Below are 22,288 nucleotides of genomic sequence, written 5' to 3'. Positions count from 1 at the left end.
GGAGGGGTGGGAGGGAGGAGGCAGGTCGGGGGGGCGTCTACCTTCTCGTTCTCCAGATGCATCATCTTCTGCTGCAGGGCCGACTCGGTCACCTCAATCTGTTGGAGCCACTAGGGGGGCAAAGAAGAGGTCAAGGGGTGGGGGGTCACACACCAGTGGATGCTCAAAGCTCCCCAGACCCAGGTCACAACACCTTCCTCCAACAAAACACCAACTGGGGCCACCCTACAAACGTCCTGCACACACGGTACACACATGGTACATACAACACACCCTACACACAGGGGGCACACACCGCACACATTCCTCTTCTTCTACTTCAATCATATTTATTGAGCCCATACTGTGTGCAAAGCACCAGACTAAGCGCTTTGGAGAGGACGACAGAATAACAAACAGACCCACTCCCTGCCCAAAATGAGCTTACAGTCTAGAGGGGGAGACAGACTGAGCCCCCTTTTTCCTCACCTCCTTCCCCTCCCCACAGCACCTGTATATATGTTTGTACAAATTTATTACTCTATTTATTTTACTTGTACATATTTACTATTCTATTTATTCTGTTAATGATGTCCATCTAGCTTTACTTCTATTTATTCTGATGACTTGACACCTGTCCACATGTTTTGTTTTGTTGTCTGTCTCCCCCTTCTAGACTGTGAGCCCGTTGTTGGGTAGGGACCGTCTCTATATGTTGCCAACTTGTACTTCCCAAGCACTTAGTACAGTGCTCTGCACACAGTAAGCGCTCAATAAATATGATTGAATGAATGAATGAATGAAATAGATAAACACATGGCACACACCCAACGCACCCTGCACACCCTGCACACTGCTGTCCACCAGTGGACTTGGCATGACTGACTCCATCTTTGGCATACCAACGGTAACCCTTTGTCTGTCTCCTCCTTCTAGACTGTGAGCCCATTGTTGGGTAGGGACCGTCTATATATGTTGCCAACTTGTACTTCCCAAGCGCTTAGTACAGTGCTCTGCACACAGTAAGCGCTCAATCAATACGACTGAATGAAAGAATGAATGACCCCTCCATTTTGTGCCGGCCGAGAGCAACTCCTTTTTGGATTTTATACAAGGCTCAACAAAGAATGTCTTCAAGGCCAGTAACAAGTTACACCTGACTATGCAAGGTCAAAGGGCTGATAACAAGTAACTCCCATCTGTACAGCAAGTTTGTAAAGCCTATAACAAGCAACTCTTGTCTGTACAAGGCGGTGATAACAGAGACCAGTGAAAATTCACAATCATCCTGTCGTTCCTCACTGGTGCCCTGTAGTTCCCATTGCTCGCTCCTGCGTTGCTGCAACTCAATAAAAGACACAGTGGGAGTGGGATCGGGGCTGCTTGTCACTCGTACCTCTCTCATTCATTCATTCAATCATATTTATTGAGCGCTTACTGTGTGCAGAGCACTGTACTAAGCACTTGGGAAATACAAGTTGGCAACATATAGAGACGGTCCCTACCCAACAGTGGGCTATGTGAACAGGCAAGTAGTCACCTTCCTCCTTTCCTGCTCTATCTGAACTCATGTCTCCAAGTCATTTTTCCTAAATGCAGCCGATTTACACTGGTTAACTTATTTTGTGCCCTACTTGTTGATAACAACACACACAGTAGCCCCTGCGCACCCTACACACCCGGCACACACACAGTACACGCAGCATGCCCAGGACACCCTGCATAAATTCATTCATTTAGTCATATTTATTGAGCGCTTACTGTGTGCAGAGCACCGCACTAAGCGCTTGGGAAGTACAAGTCGGCAACAGATAGAGATGGTCCCTACCCAACAACGTGCTCACAGTCTAGAAGGGAGAGACAGACAACAAAAAAACACATGTAGACAGGTGTTAAAGTCGTCAGAACAACATGTGTCACACATAGATGAGAGCTCACCTCCTTCAAGAGGCCTTCCCAGACTGAGCCCCCATTTTCCTCTTCCCCTCCCCGTCCATCCCGCCCTACCTCCTTCCCCTCCCCACAGCACCTGCATATATGTTTGTACAGATTTATTATTCTATTTATTTTACTTGTACATATTTTTGCTATTCTATTTATTTTGTTAATGATGTGCATCTAACTTTAATTCTATTTGTTCTGATGACTTGACACCTGTCCACATGTTTTGTTTTGTTGTCTGTCTCCTCCTTCTAGACTGTGAGCCCATTGTTGGGTAGGGACCGACCCTATCTGTTACCGACTTGTACTTCCCCAGCGCTTAGTACAGTGCTCTGCACACAGTAAGCGCTCAATAAATACAACTGAATCATCATCATCATCATCAATTGTATTTATTGAGCGCTTACTGTGTGCAGAGCACTGTACTAAGCGCTTGGGAAGTACAATTTGGCAACATATAGAGATGGTCCCTACCCGACAGTGGGCTCACAGTCTAAAAGGGGGAGACAGAGAACAAAACCAAACATACTAACAAAATAAAATAAATAAATAGACTGAATGAATGAATGAGTGAGCATGGCCCACACAATACACCCCACACACTTTGCACCAATGGGATGCTCATGCGGTCCACACACAAAGCACACCCCGCACACATGTCCCACACATACACACACAGATTTGACTCCACAACCCCTAGAGACACAAGGCCATAGGTGGCACACACAACGACCCCATGAGCACACGGGTCACACCCAGCCCGCCAGGAATGGGAGGAAGCAGCCCGCCATTAGCCCGAGGCGGGCCTGAAAGTGGGCCTGGAGGTGGACCGCCGCGGACATTTCCCTGAGCCCACGATTCCCAGAGTGAACGGGCTCCGGGCTGCCTGGCTGGAAAGATCCGGGCCCGGAATTGGGAGCGAGCAGCACAGTTACCTTCTCGGCCAAGGTGAGGACGGTCCTGGCCTGGATGACTACCACTTGCTCCTCGTTGGTCAGATTCTGCACCCAAAAGACCAAGAGAATCGCCGTCAATCCGCACATCTGCCTCCCGCTCTGTTAGCCTAGAGATACTCGCGCCCTACCTCTAAGGGATTGGAATTACCTTGTCTCTACCCCGGCGCTTAGCACATAGTGAGTGCCTAACCAATACCATCGTTATTATTATTATTACCATAATTATTAATTACCGAAGGAGACGAGCTGACATTTAAGACACTGCTTTCGCCAAGGTGGGTTTTTTTTTAATTAAAATTGTGAAAATATAGGGTTATGAAGCAGCAAGGTGTTGTGGAAAGTCAGAAGGTCATGGGTTCTAATCCCAGCTCTGCCACGTGCCTGCTGTGTGACCTTGGGCAAGTCACTTCACTTCTCTGGGCCTCAGTTACCTCAACTGTAAAATGGGGATTCAGACTGTGAGCCCCACATGGGACGGGGACTGTGTCCCACCTGATTTGCTTGTATCCACCCCAGCGCTTAGTACAGTGCCTGTCACAGAGTAAGCGCTTAACAAATACCATTATTATTATTACTATTATTATTATTAATAATAATAATAAAAATTCTACATGTGAGTCAGTAGTATTTATTGGGCATTGTACCAAGCACTGGGAGAAGACAACACTGCCCACAGTGAGCTTTCCGTGAATTTCTCCACTTCGAGTTCCCAGGTACAGCTATATAATAAATCCATCAATCTATCAATCAATGCTACTTATTGAGCACTGCTTATCATCATCATCATCATCATCATAATCAACATGATGGTATTTATTAAGCGCATACTAGGTGCCAGGCACTGTTCTAAGCGCTGGGTGGACACAGCTGATCAGGTTGGACGCAGGCCCTGTCTCACCTAGGGCTCACAGTCTTAATTCCTATTTCAAAGATAAGGTAACTGAGGCCCAGAGAAGTGAAGTGACTTGCCCAAGGTCACACAGCAGACAATTGGAGGAACGGGGATTAGAACCCATGACCTTCTGACTCCCAGGCCTGGGCTCTATCCACTAAGCCATGCTACTTATTCATTCATTCATTCAACCGTATTTATTGAGCACTTACTGTGTGCAGAGCACTGTACTAAGCGTTTGGGAAGTACAAGTTGGCAACATATAGAGACAGTCCCTACCCAACAATGGGCTCACAGTCTAGAAGATAATGTCATTTATTAAGCCCTTACCATGTGCAAAGCACTGTTCTAAGTGCTGTGGAGGTTACAAGGTGATCAGGTTGTCCCACGGGGGGCTCACAATCTTAATCCCCATTTTCCAGATGAGGTAACTGAGGCACAGAGAAATTAAGTGACTTGCCCAAAGTCACACAGCTGACAATTGGTGGAGCCAGGATTTTAACTCATGACCTCTGCTTATGTGCAGAGAACCCTGGAAGTGCTTGGGAGAATAACAATAATTAATAACTGTGGCATTGTTAAGCACTTGCTATGTGCCAGGCACTGTACTAAGCGCTGGGGTGGATACAAGCAAATCGAGCTGGACACAGCCCCTGTCCCAAATGGGACTGATAGTCTCAATCCCCATTTTCCAGAGGAGGCAACTGAGGCCCAGAGATAATGATGGCATTTGTTTCGTGCTTACTATATGCCAGGCGCTGTACTAAATGCTGGGATGTGACGCAACTTGCCCTAGGTCACACAGCAGACAAGTTGGCGGAGCCAGGATCAGAACCCACGACCTGCTGACACCCAGGCCCGGCTCTAGCCCCTGAGGGGGGTGTGTGTGTGTGTGTGTGTGTGTGTGTGTGTGTGTGTGTGTGTGTGTGTGTGTGTGTGTGTGTGTGTGTGTGTGTGTGTGTGTGTGTGTGTGTGTGTGTGTGTGTGTGTGTGTGTGTGTGTGTGTGTGTGTGTGTGTGTGTGTGTGTGTGTGTGTGTGTGTGTGTGTGTGTGTGTGTTTAAATAACCATGAACACACTTTGTATTTGTCTATTTCCTTGGCTCGACACAAGTAAATCACTCTTCCCTCAGCCCCACAGCACTTATGTACACAAACATAACTTATTCATTTATTAATAATAATAATAATAATGGCATTTATTAAGTGCTTACTATGTGCAAAGCGCTGTTCTAAGCACTGGGGAGGTTACCAGGTGATCAGGTTGTCCCACAGGGGGCTCACAGTCAATCCCCATTTTACACATGAGGTAACTGAGGCACAGAGAAGTTAAGTAACTTGCCCAAAGTCACACAGCTGACAATTGGCGGAGCCAGGATTTGAACCCATGACCACTGACTCCAAAGCCCGGGCTCTTTCCACTGAGCCCCACTGTATTAATGTCCGTCTCCCCCTCTAGACTGGAAGCTCGTTGTGGGCAGGGAACGTGCCTACCAATTCTGTTGCACTGTATTCTTCCAGGTGCTTAGCACAGTGCTTTGCACACAGTAAGCATTCAATAAATATGACTGATTGATTTGAAAGGTGGGTCTCAAACTCCTGCACAGATCGGAAGCTTCTCTGAACTTCCATCACCCTCCCATCTAGAATGTGAGTCCTATGTGGGGCTTGATTATTTTTTACCTATTCCAGCGTCTAGCTCTTATGTCCTCTTCTCCCACTCCCAGTGCTTGGCACATAGTAAGCGCTTAACAAATACCATCATCATTATTAAACCATGGAATAGACTGGCAGTCGGCTTTAGAAACCCCCCTTTTCCTCTGCTCCCCCTCCCCCCCGCATCACCCCGACTCCGTCTGCTCTACACCCCTCCCCGCCGCACAGCACTTGTGTATATATGTTCATATTTATTATTCTATTCATTTATATTAATGTCTGTTCTACTTGTTCTAATGTATATATTTATATCTAATTCTATTTATTTATACTGATGCTAGTGAGGCCTGTTTACTTTTTTTGATGTCTGTCTCCCCCCTTCTAGACTGTGAGCCAGTTGTCTCTATTTGTTGCTGAATTGGACTTCCCAAGCACTTAGTACAGTGCTCTGCACATAGTAAGCGCTCAATAAATATGACTGACTGAATGAATGAAAGCTTAGTTGGAAAAAATCAGACAGTCTGGGGAAAAAAAAAGTATGGCTGGGCAGTGGATCTAGCACATTGATAGATATTTAGAGACAGAATAATAATAACAATGATAATAATGGTACTTATTAAGTGCTTACTATGTGCCAGGCACTGTACTAAGCACTGGGGAGGATACAAGCAAACGGGGCTGGTCACCGTCCCTGTCCTATGTGGGGCTCAATATCTCAATCCCCATTTTACAGATGAGAGAACTGAGGCCCAGAGAAGTGAAGAGACTTGCTCAAGGTCCCAGAGCAGACAAGACAGAGCACGGGACAGAGAGATGGGAGACCGGAGTTCTAATCCCAGTTCTGCCGCTTTCCTGCTGTGTGACCTTGGGAAAGTCACTTAACCTCTCTGTGCCTCAGTTTCCTCATCTGCATAATAGGGATTCACTTGTTTGTTCTTTCATTCAATCCTTCAATCGTATTTTTTGAGCACTTACTGTGTGCAGGGCACAAGCCATGTGGGACATACCTATCTTTCCTTCCCTTGGAATTCCAGTGCACACCCTCACCTCCATCCCCTTCACTGAACTGAGAAGCAACGTGGCCCTAGTCGAAAGACCCCTGGCCTGGAAGTCAGAGGAGCTGGTTTCTAATCCCGACTCCGCCACTCATCAGCTGGGTGAACTTGGGTGAGTCACTTTCCTCTCCTCCTCCCCATCCCCTCAGCCCTACCTCCTTCCCCTCTCCCCAGCACTTATATATATATATATATATATATGTACATATATATATATATATATATGTACATATATATATATGTACAGATTTATTACTCTATTTTACTTATTTACTATTCTGTTTTGTTAATGATGTGCATATAGCTTTAATTCCCTTTCCTCTCCATCCAAACCGCTACCCTGCTAATTCAAGCTCTCATCCTATCCCGTCTGGACTACTGCATCAGCCTTCTCTCTGATCTCCCATCCTCGTGTCTCTCTCCACTTCAATCCATACTTCATGCTGCTGCCCGGATTATCTTTGTCCAGAAACGCTCTGGACATATTACTCCCCTCCTCAAAAACCTCCAATGGCTACCGATCAATCTGCGCATCAGGCAGAAACTCCTCACCCTGGGCTTCAAGGCTGTCCATCACCTCGCCCCCTCCTACCTCACCTCCCTTCTCTCCTTCTACTGCCCAGCCCGCACCCTCCGCTCCTCCACCACTAATCTCCTCACTGTACCTCGCTCTCGCCTGTCCCGCCATCGACCCCCCGGCCCACGTCATCCCCCGGGCCTGGAATGCCCTCCCTCTGCCCATCCGCCAAGCTAGCTCTCTTCCTCCCTTCAAGGCCCTGCTGAGAGCTCACCTCCTCCAGGAGGCCTTCCCAGACTGAGCCCCTTCTTTCCTCTCCCCCTCGTCCCCCCCCACCCCCCCGTCTTACCTCCTTCCCTTCCCCACAGCACCTGTATATATGTATATATGGTTGTACATATTTATTACTCTATTTATTTATTTATTTATTTATTTTACTTGTACATTTCTATCCTACTTATTTTATTTTGTTGGTATGTTTGGTTCTGTTCTCTGTCTCCCCCTTTTAGACTGTGAGCCCACTGTTGGGTAGGGACTGTCTCTATATGTTGCCAACTTGTACTTCCCAAGCGCTTAGTACAGTGCTCTGCACATAGTAAGCGCTCAATAAATACGATTGATTGATTGATTGATTAATTCTATTTGTTATGATGACTTTGACCCCTGTCTACATGTTTTGTTTTGTTGTCTGTCTCCCCCTTCTAGACTGTGAGCCTGTTGTTGGGTAGGGACCGTCTCTATATGTTGCCGACTTGTACTTCCCAAGCGCGTAGTACAGTGCTCTGCACACAGTAAGTGCTCAATAAATATGACTGAATGAATGGGCCTCAGTTACCTCATCTGGAAAATGGAGATTAAGACTGTGAGCCCTATGGGGGACAGGGACTGTGTTTCCCCCAGCGCTTAGTACAGTGCCTGCCACATAGTAAGCACTTAACAAGGCAGGGAACATTTCTGTTAATTTCTCTTGCATTGTACTCTCCCAAGTGCTTAGTACAGTGATCTACACATAGTAAGCTTTTGGTGAATACCATCAATTAACAGATACTATATTAAAAAAAAACCACAAAAGAAACCTAAATGAAACAAAAAAACTCAACTCCCTCACTCCCCTATAATAATAATAACAATAATAATAATGGCATTTATTAAGCACTTACTATGTGCAAAGCACTGTTCTAAGCGCTGGGGGGATACAAGGTGATCAGGTTGTCCTACGCGGGGCTCACGGACTTCATCTCCATTTTACAGATGAGGGAACTGAGGCACAGAGAAGTTAAGTGGCTTGTCCAAGGTCACACAGCTGACAAGTGGTGGAGTTAGGATTTGAACCTTTGACCTCTGACTCACAAGCCTGTGCTCTTTCCACTGAGCCCCTCTCCTTTCACCAACCTCAAACCACTGACACACAGCCCTGGATCACCTCCTCTGCGTTTGTGCACGAGTTGCGGAGCGCTGCTGGTGGGAAATCCAAATACCAGGCTGACCTTGTTCATGTGAAATTCATACTCTCCTGCTCTAACTCTGCCTTCTCCTCAGTCAGTCAGTCGGTCAGTTTTATTAACTGAGCGCTTACCATTTGCAGAGCACTGTACTAAGCGCTTGGGAGAGTACCACACAATGACAGACACGTTCCCTGCCCACAATCTAGAGGGTGAGACAGACAATAATATACATAAATAGATGACAGGTATGGACATAAGTGGTGTGGGGCTGGGAAGGGGGATGAATAAAGGGAGCAAGTCAGGGTGACCCAGAAGTAGGTGGGAGAAGAGGAAAGGAGGGCTTAGTCAGGGAAGGCCTCTTGGAGGAGATGGGCCTTCAATAAAGCTTTGAAGTGGGGGACAGTCACTGTCTGTCAGATATGAGGAGGAAGGGTGTTCCAGGCCAGAGGCGGTACACGGGCCCGAGGTCGGCAATGAGACAGGCGAGATGGAGGTACAGTGAAAAGGTAAGTATTAAAGGAGAGAAATGAGTGGGTTGGGTTGCAGAAGGAGAGTAGTGAGGTGAGGTAGGAGGGGGGCAAGGGGATTGACTGCTTTGAAGCCAACGGTGAGGAGTTTTTGTTTGACTCAGAGGCAGATGAAACCACTGGAGGTTCTTGGGAAGTGGGGAAGCATGGACTGAACGTTTTTGTAGAAAACTGACCCGGGCAGCAGAGTGAAATATGGACTGGAGTGGGGAGAGACAGGAAGCTGGGAGGTCAGAGAGGAGGCTCATACAGTAATCAAGGCCAGACAGGATAATTGCTGTGTGGGCTTGCGCAGGTCACTTTACTCCACTGCGCCTCAGTTACCTCATCTGTAAAATGGGGATTAAGATTGTGAGCTTTTCATTTATTCATTCAATCACATTCACTGAGCACTTACTAAGTGTAGAGCGTTGTACAAAAAGGTTGGGAGAGTAGACTACAACAATAAACAGATGTATTCCCTGCCCTCAACGAGCTTATTGTCTAGAGGACGAGCTTACAGCAGGACAGGAGCTCTGTCCAACTTGATTATCTTGTATCTACCTCAGCACTTAGTAGTGTCCAGCACATAGAAAGTGCTTAACAAGTACCTTAAATAAAAGAACGCCTCAAACTAGCAGCCTAAGGCTCGTCTCACCCTGGCCTGTGACTTTTCTTGGACTTTCAACTCTAAGCCCTAATCTTAGTAGGAAAAATCAATCAATCAATCATATTTACTGAGTGCTTACTCCATGCAGAACACTGTACTAAGCACTTGGGAGAGTAGAATGCAACAGAGCTGGTAGATACATTCCCTTCCCACAAGGAGTTTACACTCTAGAGGTTACACTCCCAAGGCAGACCAATGAAAAAGAACCAAAAATGATATTACCAAAGGTGAAATTCCACAAAGTAATAATAACAATTATAATAATTATGGTATTTGTTAATAATAATAATAATAATAGTGGTATTTGTTAGGCGCTTACTATGTGCCAAGCACTGTTCTAAGAGCTGTGGGGGTGGGGATACAAGGTAATCAGGTTGTCCCATGTGGGGTTCACAGCTTAATCCCCATTTTACAAATGAGGTAACTGAGGCCCAGAAAAGTTAAGTGACTTGCCCAAAGTCACACAGCTGACAAGTGGCAGAGCCGGGATTAGATCCATGACCCCCAACTTCCAAGCCCATGCTCTTCCTACTGAGCCATGCTGTTTCTCTTAAACACTTACTATGTGCCTAGCACTGTTCTAAGCGCTGGGGTAATTACAAAGCTAATCAGATTGGACACAGTACCTGTCCCACAGTCTTGATTCCCACTTTACAGATGAGGGAACTGAAGTTCAGAGCAGTTAAAACCACAACCCAACCTGGAGAGTTGGCTAGGGACTGTCTCTATGTGTTGCCAACTTGTACTTCCCAAGCGCTTAGTACAGTGCTCTGCACACAGTAAGCGCTCAATAAATGCGATTGATTGATTGATTGGAGAGAGCCAGGGAAGACCTTGAGCTGGATGCCCAAGGACCTCCTCCGCCTCACAAGGAACTCTGACCCCCGCAATGAATTCGGCCCCCTGAGGAACTCTGCCCCCTGAGAAACTCTGTTCTCAAGGAATCTCCACCCCTCAAGGAATCTCTGCCCCCCAAGGAACTCCTCTGCTCCCCACCCCATCCAAGGGACTCCTCTGAGCCCCAAGGGACTCCACCCCCTGAAGGAACTCCCCCCCGCAACAAGGAATTCTGCCCCCCAAGGAACTCTGCCCCCAAGGAACTCTGCTACCCCAAGGAATTCTGCCCCTCAAAAAACTCTGCTCCAAGGAACTCCACCCCAAAAGAAAATCCTCCTCCATCCCCCAAGGAATTCTACTCCCAAGGAATTCCACCCACAAGGAACTCCACCCCATAAGGAACTCCATCCCCCTCAAGGAAGTCTGCCCCTAAGGAACTCATCTGCGCCCCCAAGAAACTCCTTCACCTGCCAAGGAACTCGCCCTCCAAGGGAATCCACCCCACAAGGAACTCCTCTGCCCACTAAGGAATTCCTCCACCCCACAAGGAATTCTTCCACCCCCCCAAGGAACTCCAAACCACAGGAAACTCCTCCACCCTAGGAACCGGGTCAGGGATATGATCCTCTGACTGTGTCGTGCTGATGATAATGGATGGGGTCTCCACTGGGGTGACCGACTGGTTAGCCTTAGTCCTGGGAGTTCAGGATTACGACCCCACCCAGAGGAGTTGATTCTAGTTCTGGTGGCTTGCCCAATCTAATCTTTGCCCTTCTCGCTACCCCCGGGGCCCAGAGCACCACAAGCCAATCGGCGGGCCCAGCAGGCAGTGCACGGCCAAGTGCACAGGCCATGTGTGGCTTAATGGAAAGAGCCCGGGCTTGGGAGGCAGAGACTGTGGGTTCTAATCCCGGCTCTGCCACTTGTCTGCTGACTCTGGGCAAGTCACGTCACTTTTCTGTGCCTCAGTTACCTCACCTGTAAAACGGGGATTAGGACTGTGAGCCCCACGAGGGACAACCTACTTACCTTGTATCTACCCCAGCGCTTCGAACAGTGCTCAGCACATAGGAAGCGCTTAACAAATACCATAATTATTTATTATTATTATTTAAATGGGGATTAAGGTTGTGAATCCCATGTGGGACAACCTGATCCCCTTGTATCTACCCCGGTGTTTAGAACAATGCTTGGCACATAGTAAGCATGTAACAAATACCACAATTAATTAATTAATTACTTTCCTCAGCCCGCTCCAGGCAGAGTTGCCACGGAAACCTGGGTCTCTTGCTTCCCTGAGAAGGGCTCTTTCTACTGATCCCACAGCATGGCCTAGTGGAAAGAGCCCAGGCCTGGGAGTCTGAAGGTCCTAGGTTCTAATTCCAGCTCCGTCACTGGTCTGCTGAGTGACCTCGAGGAAATCACTTCACTTCTCTGAGCCTAAATTACCTCATCTGGAAAATGGGGATTAAGACTGTGAGTCCCATGCAGGACAGGCACTGTGTCCAACCCAATTTGCTTCTGTTCACTACAGTACCTTGCCCATAGTAAGCACTTAGCAAACACCATAATCCTTCTTCTTTCTCTTCTTCTTATTACTGACACCATTTGCACCACTTGATACTTGAGGAAACTGAGTCCCAGAGAGGTTAAGTATCTGGCAGCAGAGAAGCAGCATGGCCTAGTGGATAGAGCCCAGGCCTGGGAGTCAGAGGACGTGGGTTCTAATCCCGGCTCCGCCACATGTCTGCTGTGTGAACTTGGGCAAGTCACTTCCCTTCTCTGGGCCTCAGTTACCTCATCTGTAAAATGGGGATTGAGACTGTGAGCCCCACATGGGACAGGGACTGTGTCCCACCTGATTTTCTTGTATGCACCCCAACGCTTAGTACAGTGTCTGGCACATAGGAAGTGCTTAACGAATACCATAATAATAATTATTATTATTCATTCAATTGTTATTGTTACCTGACCCAAGCTCACTCAAGAGGCCGGTCGTAGAAAGAGGGCCTAGAACCCAGGTCTCCTGACTCCCAGGGTGGTGTGGAAAGGCTGAGGATAAATTTGCTAGATTACAGTCCCCAGGCAATCTTTAAGCGAATGGGTAGCTACAGCGAAAGCATGCACAACTTAATAAAGGAACATACACTTACGGCGTTATCCCCCAAAATGTCCAGTTTCTTCATCAACTCTGCTACTAGAATATCCTAGCAAGCCAGAGAGAAGAGAAGCAGGACAAACATCAACTTCCAGATGTGGCCTGTGAGGCTCGTTTGAGTCGACGGGTTGGGGAGGGGGTGGGAGGGAGGGGGACAGAAAAGAAAAGAAGCAGGGAATGCTTACGGTGACACCTTCTGCCTCACAATACACCTGCAATGGACTCTTTCCCTCTATAAATGGGATGTGGTGGAAATTCATGGCGGGGGATTTCCGCTCCCTCTCCTAAAACAAAGAAGCCAAGGATATTTTTTCAACAGCAGTAATAGTAATAATGATGATATTTAAGAGTTTACTATGTACCAAGCACTGTTCTAAGCACTGGGGTGGATAACAAGCTAATCAGGTTGTCCCACATGGGCGTGGCTTAGTGGAAAGAGCCCGGGCTTGGGAGTCAGGGGTCGTAGATTCTAATCCTGGCTCTGCCACTTATGAGCTGTGTGACTTTGGGCCAGTCACTGAACTTTTCTGTGCCTCAGTTCCCTCATCTGTAAAATGGGGATTAAGACTGTGAGCCCCACGTGGGACAACAATGATCATTACGAGAAGCAGCATGGCTTAGTGGAATGAGCATGAGTTTTAGAGTCAGAGGTGATGGGCTTAAATTCCGACTCCACCACTTGTCAGCTGTGTGACTTGGGGCAAGTCACTTCTCTGTGCCCCAGTTACCTCATCTGTAAAATGGGGATTAAGACTGTGAGCCCACCGTGGGACAGCCTGATCACCTTGTAAACTCCCCAGTGCTTACAGCAGTGCTTTGCACATAGTCAGTGCTTAATAAATGCCATTATTATTATTGTTATCATTTTTATTATTATTATTCATCCACATCTTTCAGATGAGGTAACTGAGGCACAGAGAAGTTAAGTGACTTGCCCCAGGTCACACAGCTGACAAGTGGCAGAGTAGGGATTAGAACTCACATCCTCTGGCTCCCAAGCCCATGCTCTTGCCACTAAGGCACACTGCTTTATTATAATCTAATAATTTAGTAATTATAATCATTATACTAAAAACAATTAGGGTAGTTGTTAAGTACTTACTATCTGCCAGGCACTGTACTAAGAGCTGGGGTGGATACAAGCACACTGGGTTGGACACAGTCCCTGTCCCACCTTGGGCTCACAGTCTCAATCTCCATTTGACAAATGAGGTAACTGAGGCCCAGAGAAGTGAAGTGACTTGCCCAAGGTCACGCAGCGGACAAGTGGCAGAGTCAGAATTAGAACCCATAACTTTCAGACTCTCAGGCCCGTGCTCTACCTGCTGTGCCATGCTGCATATGGGAGAATGCACCCCTAATAGAAAAACAAAAGCAATCCTAATCGATAACTAACCTTTTAGCGCTGGCTATATTTAGTAACATTTTAAAAACCAGATGTACTCGTTTGAAAATGACTATCTTTGAGAGGTAGAGCCATCTGTTGAGAATTCAATTTGAATTTCAACGTTTACTCCCTAAACTCCTTATATAAACTCTGGGTGTCAACTACCTCACTTAGTTTGAGGCAGCGTGGAAAAAATGTGGGGCTGGGAGTCAGGAGACCTGGGTTCTAGGGTCCGTTACGCCACTGGTCTGCTGTGTGATTTTGGGTAAGTCACTGCACTTCTCTGTTCCTGTTTTCTCATCTGCAGAATGGTTGTGAAATACCCATTCTCTTGTGAGACGGGGCCTGTCACCCATCTGATTGTCTTGCCTTTATCCCAGGACTTTACACAGTACTTTTTTTTTTCCCTTCAAGGCCTTACTGAGAGCTCACCTCCTCCAGGAGGCCTTCCCAGACTGAGCCCCCTCCTTCCTCTCCCTCTCCTTCCCCTCCCCATCCCCCCGCCTTACCTCCTTCCCCTCCCCACAGCACCTGTATATATGTATATATGTTTGTATGTATTTATTACTCTATTTATTTATTTATTTTATTTGTACATATTTATTCTAATTATTTTATTTTGTTAATATGTTTTGTTTTGTTCTCTGTCTCCCCCTTCTAGACTGTGAGCCCACTCTTGTGTAGGGACCGTCTCTATATGTTGCCAATTTGTACTTCCCAAGCGCTTAGTACAGTGCTCTGCATACACAGTAAGTGCTCAATAAATACGATTGAACAAATGAATGAAATGCTTGGCATATGGTAAGTGCTTCATTCATTCATTCATTCATTCATTTGCATTTATTGAGCGCTTACTGTGCGCAGAGCACTGTAATAATAACAATAATGATGGCATTTATTAAGCACTTACTATGTGCAAAGCACTGTTCTAAGCGCTGGGGAGGTTACAAGGTGATCAGGTTGTCCCACGGGGGGCTCAGGTTTAATTCCCATTTTACAGATGAAGGAACTGAGGCACAGAGAAGTTAAGTGACTTGCCCAAAGTCACACAGTTGACAATTGGTGGAGTCGAAATTTGAACCCCTGGCCTCTGACTCTGTGCTAAGCGCTTGGGAAGTACAAATCGGCAACATATAGAGACGGTCCCTACAATAACATTAAACATTAATAATCATATGAGCAAATTTTTGAGCATAAAACAAAAGCTTGATTCAACTCGCTACATTGCTCTGCACGTAGTAAGCACTCAATAAACACGACTGAATGAATGAATGAATTCCAGGGGTAAAAACCACCTAGAAGACTCAGGAAGGGCACAGAGTGGTTCAGGAAAGTCACAGAAAGCAGTGTAGCCTAGTGGCAAGAGCCTGGGCCTGGGAATCAGAGGACCTGCGTTCTAATCCCGGCTCCACCACTCATCTAGTTAAGACATTTCACATCCTCTGTGCCTCGGTTCCCTCATCTGTAAAGTGGGGATTAATACTGTGAGCCCCACGTGGGACAAGGACTGTGTACAACCCGATTCACTCGTATCCACTCCAGTTAAAAACATCATTGTTATTAACATTTTTATTATTATCATTTCTGTACAGGATGGCTCACCTCAAGTTCTAATATCCGGAACTCCAAAAGTTCATTCTGATCTTTGACGTCCTGGACATCATGCTTTAATCGAGCCTCTTCAATTTCCATCTGTTTGATCTACAGAATGAAAAGTTGTCTGTCTGTTCGGCGTGAGCCTCGCCCACCTCATCAGATCCTTCCAACAGGCTCCAGGAAGGCAGTGGCTGACTGGGCTTTATATCTGTTGGTCTCAAAGGCATCCGGCCCAAAGCTTACCTTTTCTACCAGCTCCTGATTTCGTTTATATAAGGCTTGCTTTTCTTCAATCCACTTCATATCCTGAAAGAGAAGACAGCAACTTTAGACTGAACTCTTCCAGAAGAAGGGGAAAGGCAGAGGAGTTTGCTTGGCAGTGAAACGAACAAGGAGGCAGGCCAAGGAGCCAGTTTCATCACTTCTTCACTCCTTCAATTCATTTGTTCATTCAGTTGCATTTATTGAGTGCTGACAGTGAGCAGAGCGCTGGACTAAGCAGTTGGGAAAGTACAATACAATAATAAATAGACACATTCCCTGCCCACAAGCTCATACTAACCTTCTCCCTTTGCCATGATCTCATCTCTCTCGCCACCAACTTCTCACCCAAGTCCTGTCTCTGGCCTGGAACACCCTCCCTCCTCAAATCTGAAAGACAATTCCTCTCCCATTTCGAAGCTTTACTGAAGGCCCATCTTCTCTGAGAGGCCTTCTCTGATTAAGCCAGCCTTTCCTCTTCTCCCACTCCCTTCTGCATCACCCTGATTTGCTTCCTTTATTCATCCCCCCTCCCAGCTCCACAGCACTTATGTATAGATCTGAAATGTATTTATTGATATTAATATCTGTCTCCCCCTCTAGACTGTAAACTTGTGGTGGACAGGGAATGTGTCTGTTTATTGTTCTATTTTACTCTCCCAAATGCTCAATACAGTGCTCTGCACACAGTAAGCGCTCAATAAATACAAGTGAATATATGAATGAGGGACTGATGACTTGGGGACGTATCTGCTAATTCTCCTGTACTGTACTCTCCCAAGCTCTGCACATAGTAAGACTCACTCAATCGTATTTATTTAGAACTTACTGTGTGCTGAGCACTGTACTAAGTGCTTGGAAAAGTACAATACAGCAATATAAGACACATTCCCTGCCCACAGCAAGCTTATATCTCAAGCATCTGTACCCAGTGAGGAAGCACAGCTGATGGAGAGCTTGAGATAATGGATATTAACTCATATGCTTAGTGCAGTGCTCTGCACACAGTAAGTGCTCAATAAATACCATTGATTGATTGATTGAGTGCTCATGGCCTTTCTAATGAACCCAATGCCCAATGCCCCAAAATTCTATTCCATTGATTTTTTTTTCCCTCCAGCACAGATAATATGAAAACCAATTCCAAAATCAGCTCTCCAACTCATGAATCTTATTTGTAAATGATAAAGAACAAAACAATTTTCTGGGGAGCTGAGGGAATCTTAAACGATGATGCCTGCCTGGCAGGTGTTGGGATTTTTGATTAACAGGTTAAATATGTGGGAAAATCTCATCCTTATATGCTCTTGGCTTGCTCAAAGACCAGGTAAGTAGGGCAACATTTTTTTCCGAGAGTAAAATATTTACAAACATTTCACTTATTGATCTTGCTTATCATTTATGCATTATAAATATAATCTGGAATGTCTACATAGCCATAATGCTTTGAAAATGAACTGGCAGAATGAAGCAGCTGGAAAAGCTCAAAGAATACCTTGTGACTTTTTTCTGGAATTTTTTGCCTGCACTGTTTTTCAATCAAGCCATTCCAAACTTTTGTTAGAGAAGAGACTGAATCCTGTGGGTTCCACCTTCACGACATTGCTAAATTCCGCCCTTTCTTCTCCATCCTAACTGCTGTCACGTTAATACAATGACTTATCCTAACTGGCCTTTATTACTGCATGAGCCTCCTCGTTGACCCCCCGGCCTCCTGTCACTCCCCACTCCAGGCAATACTTCACTTTGCTGCACGGATCATTTTTCTACAAAAACATTCTCTTCAAGAACCTCCAGTGGTAGCCCATCTACCTCTGCATCAAACAAAAACTCCTCACCGTTGGCTTCAAAGCCATCCACCACCTTCCCACTTTGTACCTCACCTTGCTACTCTCCTACTATAACCCAACCCACCCACCTCATTCTCTAATGCCAACCTTCTCACTGTACCTCCATCTCATCTTTCTTGCCTCTGACCTCTCTCCCATATCCCGTCTCTGGTCTGGAACGCCCTCCCTCTTCATAGCTGACAATGACTCTTCCCCCTTCAAAGCGTTATTGAAGGCCCATCTCCTCCAAGAGGCCTTCCCTGACTAAGCCAGCCTTTCCTCTTCTCCCACTCCCTTCTATGTCACCCTGACTTCCTCCCTTTATTCAGCCCCACTCCTAACCTCACACCACTTATGTCCATAGCTGTACTTTATTTATTAATTTGTATCAATGTCTGTCTCCCCCTCTAGACTGTAAGCTCACTGTGGGCAGGGAATGTGTCTATTGTTATTTTGTACTCTCCCAGCGCTTAGTACAGTGTTCTGCACTCAGTAAGCACTCAGTAAATGTGTTTGAATGAATGAATAATAATAATGATAATTATGGTACTTCTTAATTGCTTACTATGTGCCAAGCACTGTTCTAAGTGCTGGGGAAGATAATCAAGTTGGACACAGTCCCTGTCCCGCATGGGACTCACACTCTTAATCCCCATTTTATTCATTCAGTCATATTTATTGAGCACTTACTGTGTGCAGAGCACTGCACTAAGCACTTATAGATGAGGTGACTGAGTCCCAGAGAAGCAAGTGACTTGCCCACGGTCACACAGAAGGCAAGTCGCAGAGCCGGAATTAGAAGCCAGGTCCTTCCGACTCCCGGCCCGTGCTTTAGGCCACCCTGAATGAATGTATGAACAACTAAGGTACCATAGGAAAAAAGGGTTTGACTAATTTTCCCAGAAAGCAAAGGTGCTGTTCCCTATTGGCTCTGTAAGAGCCTGTCTACTTGGAAGGACTATAATTTTACAGAGAAAAAAATGGCCCTGGTTGACCTGAAATTTTTCAATCTTGACGATCCAGCCCTTGGAACAACGCTTGGCCCGCAGTAAGTGCTTAACAAATAGAGAATTTTTCTAGCGAAGTTGTTCTGGAACCTTACCTGCCCCTGTTCAGCAAGGGCTTTTTCCAAGTCTTCGATCCGGGTTTGGGATCTATGGACTTCTGCTTGTAGCTGCTCACGAGTCTGTAGGATGGGAGAAGAGAGCCATCAAACTTTCTCTAAAACCCAAATGCCAACGTAGCATTCCATCCTTCCCCGCTCGACTGTTGGCTCCTCAGCCGTGATTATTATGGTATTTGTTAAGCGCTTACTATGTGTCAAGCACTGCACTAAGCACTGGGGTAGCTACAAATTCATCGGATCAGATACAGTCCCTGTCCCACAAAGAGCTCACAAGCTAAGCAGGAGGGAGAACAGACACTGAATGGATGATGGAATTGAGGCACAGAGAAGTCGAGTGACTTGCCCAACGTCACACGGGGATGAGTGGCAGAGCTGGGATTAGAATCCAGGTTCTCTGATTCCCAGGCCCCGGGCTCTCTCCATTAGGCAACACTGCTATAGCTCAAAGTGGGGAGAAGGTTATTCATTCATTCATTCATTCATTCATTCAATCGCATTTATTGAGTGCTTATTGTGTGCAGAGCACTGTACTAAGCACTTGGAAAGTACAATTAGGCAACGGATAGAGACAATCCCTACTCAAAAACGGGTTATGGAAAAGATTGTTTTCCATATTGTGAAGAACACAATCTTCCGACAATTTTCCAACAATGAAAAGATGGTTTCAGATTGTGAAGAAATCCACTGATGCATCCACAGGGCTGACTATGGAATGTTCCTCCAGGTGACGTGGAGAGGAAGCAAAGCTTAATGGTTAGAGCCTGGGCCTGGGGGGCAGAGGACCTGGGTTCTAATTCTGACTCCGCCACTGTCTGCTGTGTGACCTTGAGCAAGTCATTTCACTTCTCTGGGCCTCAGTTCCCTCATCTCTCAAATGGGGATTGAGACTGTGAGCCCCACGTGGGACAGGGCTGTGTCCAACCCGATTTGCTTATGTCCACCCCAGCGCTTAGTACAGTGCCTGGCACATAATAATAATAATAATAATAATAATAATAATAATAATGGCATTTATTAAGCGCTTACTATGTGCAAAGCACTGTTCTAAGCACTGGGGAGGTTACAAGATGATCAAGTTGTCCCACGTGAGGCTCACAGTCTTCATCCCCATTTTACTGATGAGGTAACTGAGACAGAGAGAAGTTAAGTGACTTGCCCAATGTCACAGCTGACAATTGGCGGAGCCGGGATTTGAACCCATGACCTCTGACTCCAAAGCCCGGGCTCTTTCCACTGAGTCACGTAAGCACTTAACAAATACCACAATTATTATTATTGTTATTCTTATTCTCTGGGCCTCAGTTACCTCATCTGGAAAATAATTTATAATGATGCTACTGATGCCTTTTTACTTATCTTAATGCCTGTCTCCCACTTCTAGACCGTGAGCCCGGTGTGGGCAGGGCATGTCTCTCATGGTGAATTGTACTTCCCAAGTGCTTAGTACAGTGCTCTGCACATAGTAAGCACTCAATAAATATGATTGAATGAATGCATGAATGAATGACTGTGAGCCCCCATGTGGGGCAGGGACTGTGTCCTACCTGATCAGCCTGTATCAGCCCCAGTGCTTAGTACAGTGCATGGCACCTCCTAAATGCTCGACAAATACCATTTAAACAAACAAAAAATGTGAGGAGGAGGAGCAAGGACAGCAGAACAAACTGGGCTGCTTCCATTCATTCATTCATTCAATCGTATTTAGTGAGCACTTACTGTGTTCAGAGCACTGTACTAAGCGTTTGGGAAGTATAAGTTGGGAACGTATAGAGACGGTCCCTACCCAACAATGGGCTCACAGTCTAGAAGGGGAATAATGGTGGTATTTGTTAAGCACTTACTATGTGCAAAGCACTGTTCTACGCGCTGGGGGGATACAAGGTGATCAGCTTGTCTTACTTGAGGCTCACAGTCTTAATCCCCATTTTACAGATGAGGTAACTGAGGCACAGAGAAGTGAAGTGACTTGCCCAAGATCACACAGCTGACAAGTGGCGGAGTGGGGATTTGAACTCATGACCTCTGACTACAAAGCCTGTGCTCTTTCCACTGAGCCATGCTGCTTCTTTTATAATTCTCTTCTAATAATTCTGTGATATTCCTCCCCACCACTCATTACAGAGTTCTGCTCACAGTAAGCTCCCTGAAGGTAGGGAGTGAGTCTACCAACTCTATTGCACTCCCCCAACCGCTCAGTACAGTGCTCTCTGAACCCAGTAAGTGCTCAGTTCCAACACTACTGTTTCCAACCATTTTAGCCCAGAAAAAACCTCTCTGTAAGCTCACTGAAGATGCATTTTCATAGACTGTAGATATGTCATAAGTATGTCACTCTGCGATGTCAGAGCACGCACAAAAAAATTGATCCCTTATTAAATAAGAAAATTAACTTGGATGACATAAATGCAGTTTCTAATTATAATGCTTTCTAGAAAAGAACAGACACGAAAGGAGGAAAAAAGAGAAGCATCTGATTGCACCTAGTTGCTAAAATGACATGAAATGGTTCATCCTCTAAACTGTAAACTCTCTGTGGGCAGGGAACATGCCTGCAAACTCTGTTGTATTTATTATATTCGTTCTGCCCTTAATGTTTAGGACAGTGTTCTGCACCCAGTAAGCACTCGATAAATATGACTGATTGAAAGAGCTCTGAGTCAGACAATTTCAGAAAATCCACAGGGTGGAGCCAGGGTTACAATGAATGGTCAACTCTTACTAGAGAAGGAGTATTTGAGAGATTTTGTTTTTTAATGGTATTTGTTAGGCGCATATTATGTTCCAGACACCGTACTGAGCCTTTTACAGATACTACTAATAATAATGGCATTAGTTAAGTACTTACTATGTGCAAAGCACTGTCTAAGCGCTGGGGAGGATACAAGGTGATCAGGCTTTCCCACGTGGGGCTCACAATCTTAACCCCCATTTTACAGATGAGGTGGCTGAGGCACAGAGAAGTTATGTGACTTGCCCAAAGTCACACAGCTGACAAGCGGAGGAGCCGGGATTTGAACCCATGACCTCTGACTCCCAAGCCCAGGCTCTTTCCACTGAGCCACGCTGCTTCTCTAGATGAGGGAACTGAGGAACAAAGAAATGAAATGACTTGCCCAAGGTTACCGAGTGGTAGAGCCAGAATTAGAACCCAGGTCCTTCTGACTCCCGGGCCCATGGTCTATCCACTGGGCCATGCTGCTTCTCGAATTGATGGTACTTATTGAACACTTTGTCCCCTGCTTATTGTGCCAAAAAATGCAGGCCCCTGCCTTCCATCCATATTTAGGAGTGGGTACCCTCTGGAGAGAGAGGAGCCACCCCCGACCTCTCTCCCCACCGGGATGGCTTCTGGATTCCTCTCTTTGCCCAGGTAGAAGTGTAGGCCCAAGGTGGAATGAGTGGATTATTCCCACTCAGTGGATGGACACACCCTGCTCTCTCACTGAATGAACAGACCGAATCCCCGTCCATGGAGAATC

The 22,288-nt window shown here is 46.1% G+C and overlaps 1 protein-coding gene across 14 annotated transcripts in view; it reads right to left on the bottom strand.

Moving 5' to 3' along the window:
- JAKMIP3 (Janus kinase and microtubule interacting protein 3) overlaps positions 1 to 22,288 on the bottom strand; it is a 199,181-nt gene that overhangs the window by 15,454 nt on the left and 161,439 nt on the right. For 7 of the 14 annotated variants that reach the window (XM_038743751.1, XM_038743752.1, XM_038743754.1 and 4 more), the window contains 7 exons: positions 18,786 to 18,869; positions 15,837 to 15,899; positions 15,600 to 15,698; positions 12,796 to 12,894; positions 12,600 to 12,659; positions 2,856 to 2,921; positions 42 to 110 (listed from right to left, as the gene is read on the bottom strand). In XM_038743751.1, the coding sequence (XP_038599679.1) occupies positions 42 to 110; positions 2,856 to 2,921; positions 12,600 to 12,659; positions 12,796 to 12,894; positions 15,600 to 15,698; positions 15,837 to 15,899; positions 18,786 to 18,869 (540 nt within the window). The remainder of the gene's footprint in view (positions 1 to 41; positions 111 to 2,855; positions 2,922 to 12,599; positions 12,660 to 12,795; positions 12,895 to 15,599; positions 15,699 to 15,836; positions 15,900 to 18,785; positions 18,870 to 22,288) is intronic. The other 7 variants (XM_038743753.1, XM_038743755.1, XM_038743765.1 and 4 more) reach the window with 2 other exon arrangements.

The sequence above is a fragment of the Tachyglossus aculeatus genome, chromosome 3 (assembly GCF_015852505.1).
Source record: "Tachyglossus aculeatus isolate mTacAcu1 chromosome 3, mTacAcu1.pri, whole genome shotgun sequence".
In the NCBI taxonomy this organism is placed as follows: domain Eukaryota; kingdom Metazoa; phylum Chordata; class Mammalia; order Monotremata; family Tachyglossidae; genus Tachyglossus; species Tachyglossus aculeatus.
Note: the sequence above shows the minus strand (reverse complement) of the source record. Positions and strands in the feature narration are given on the sequence as shown.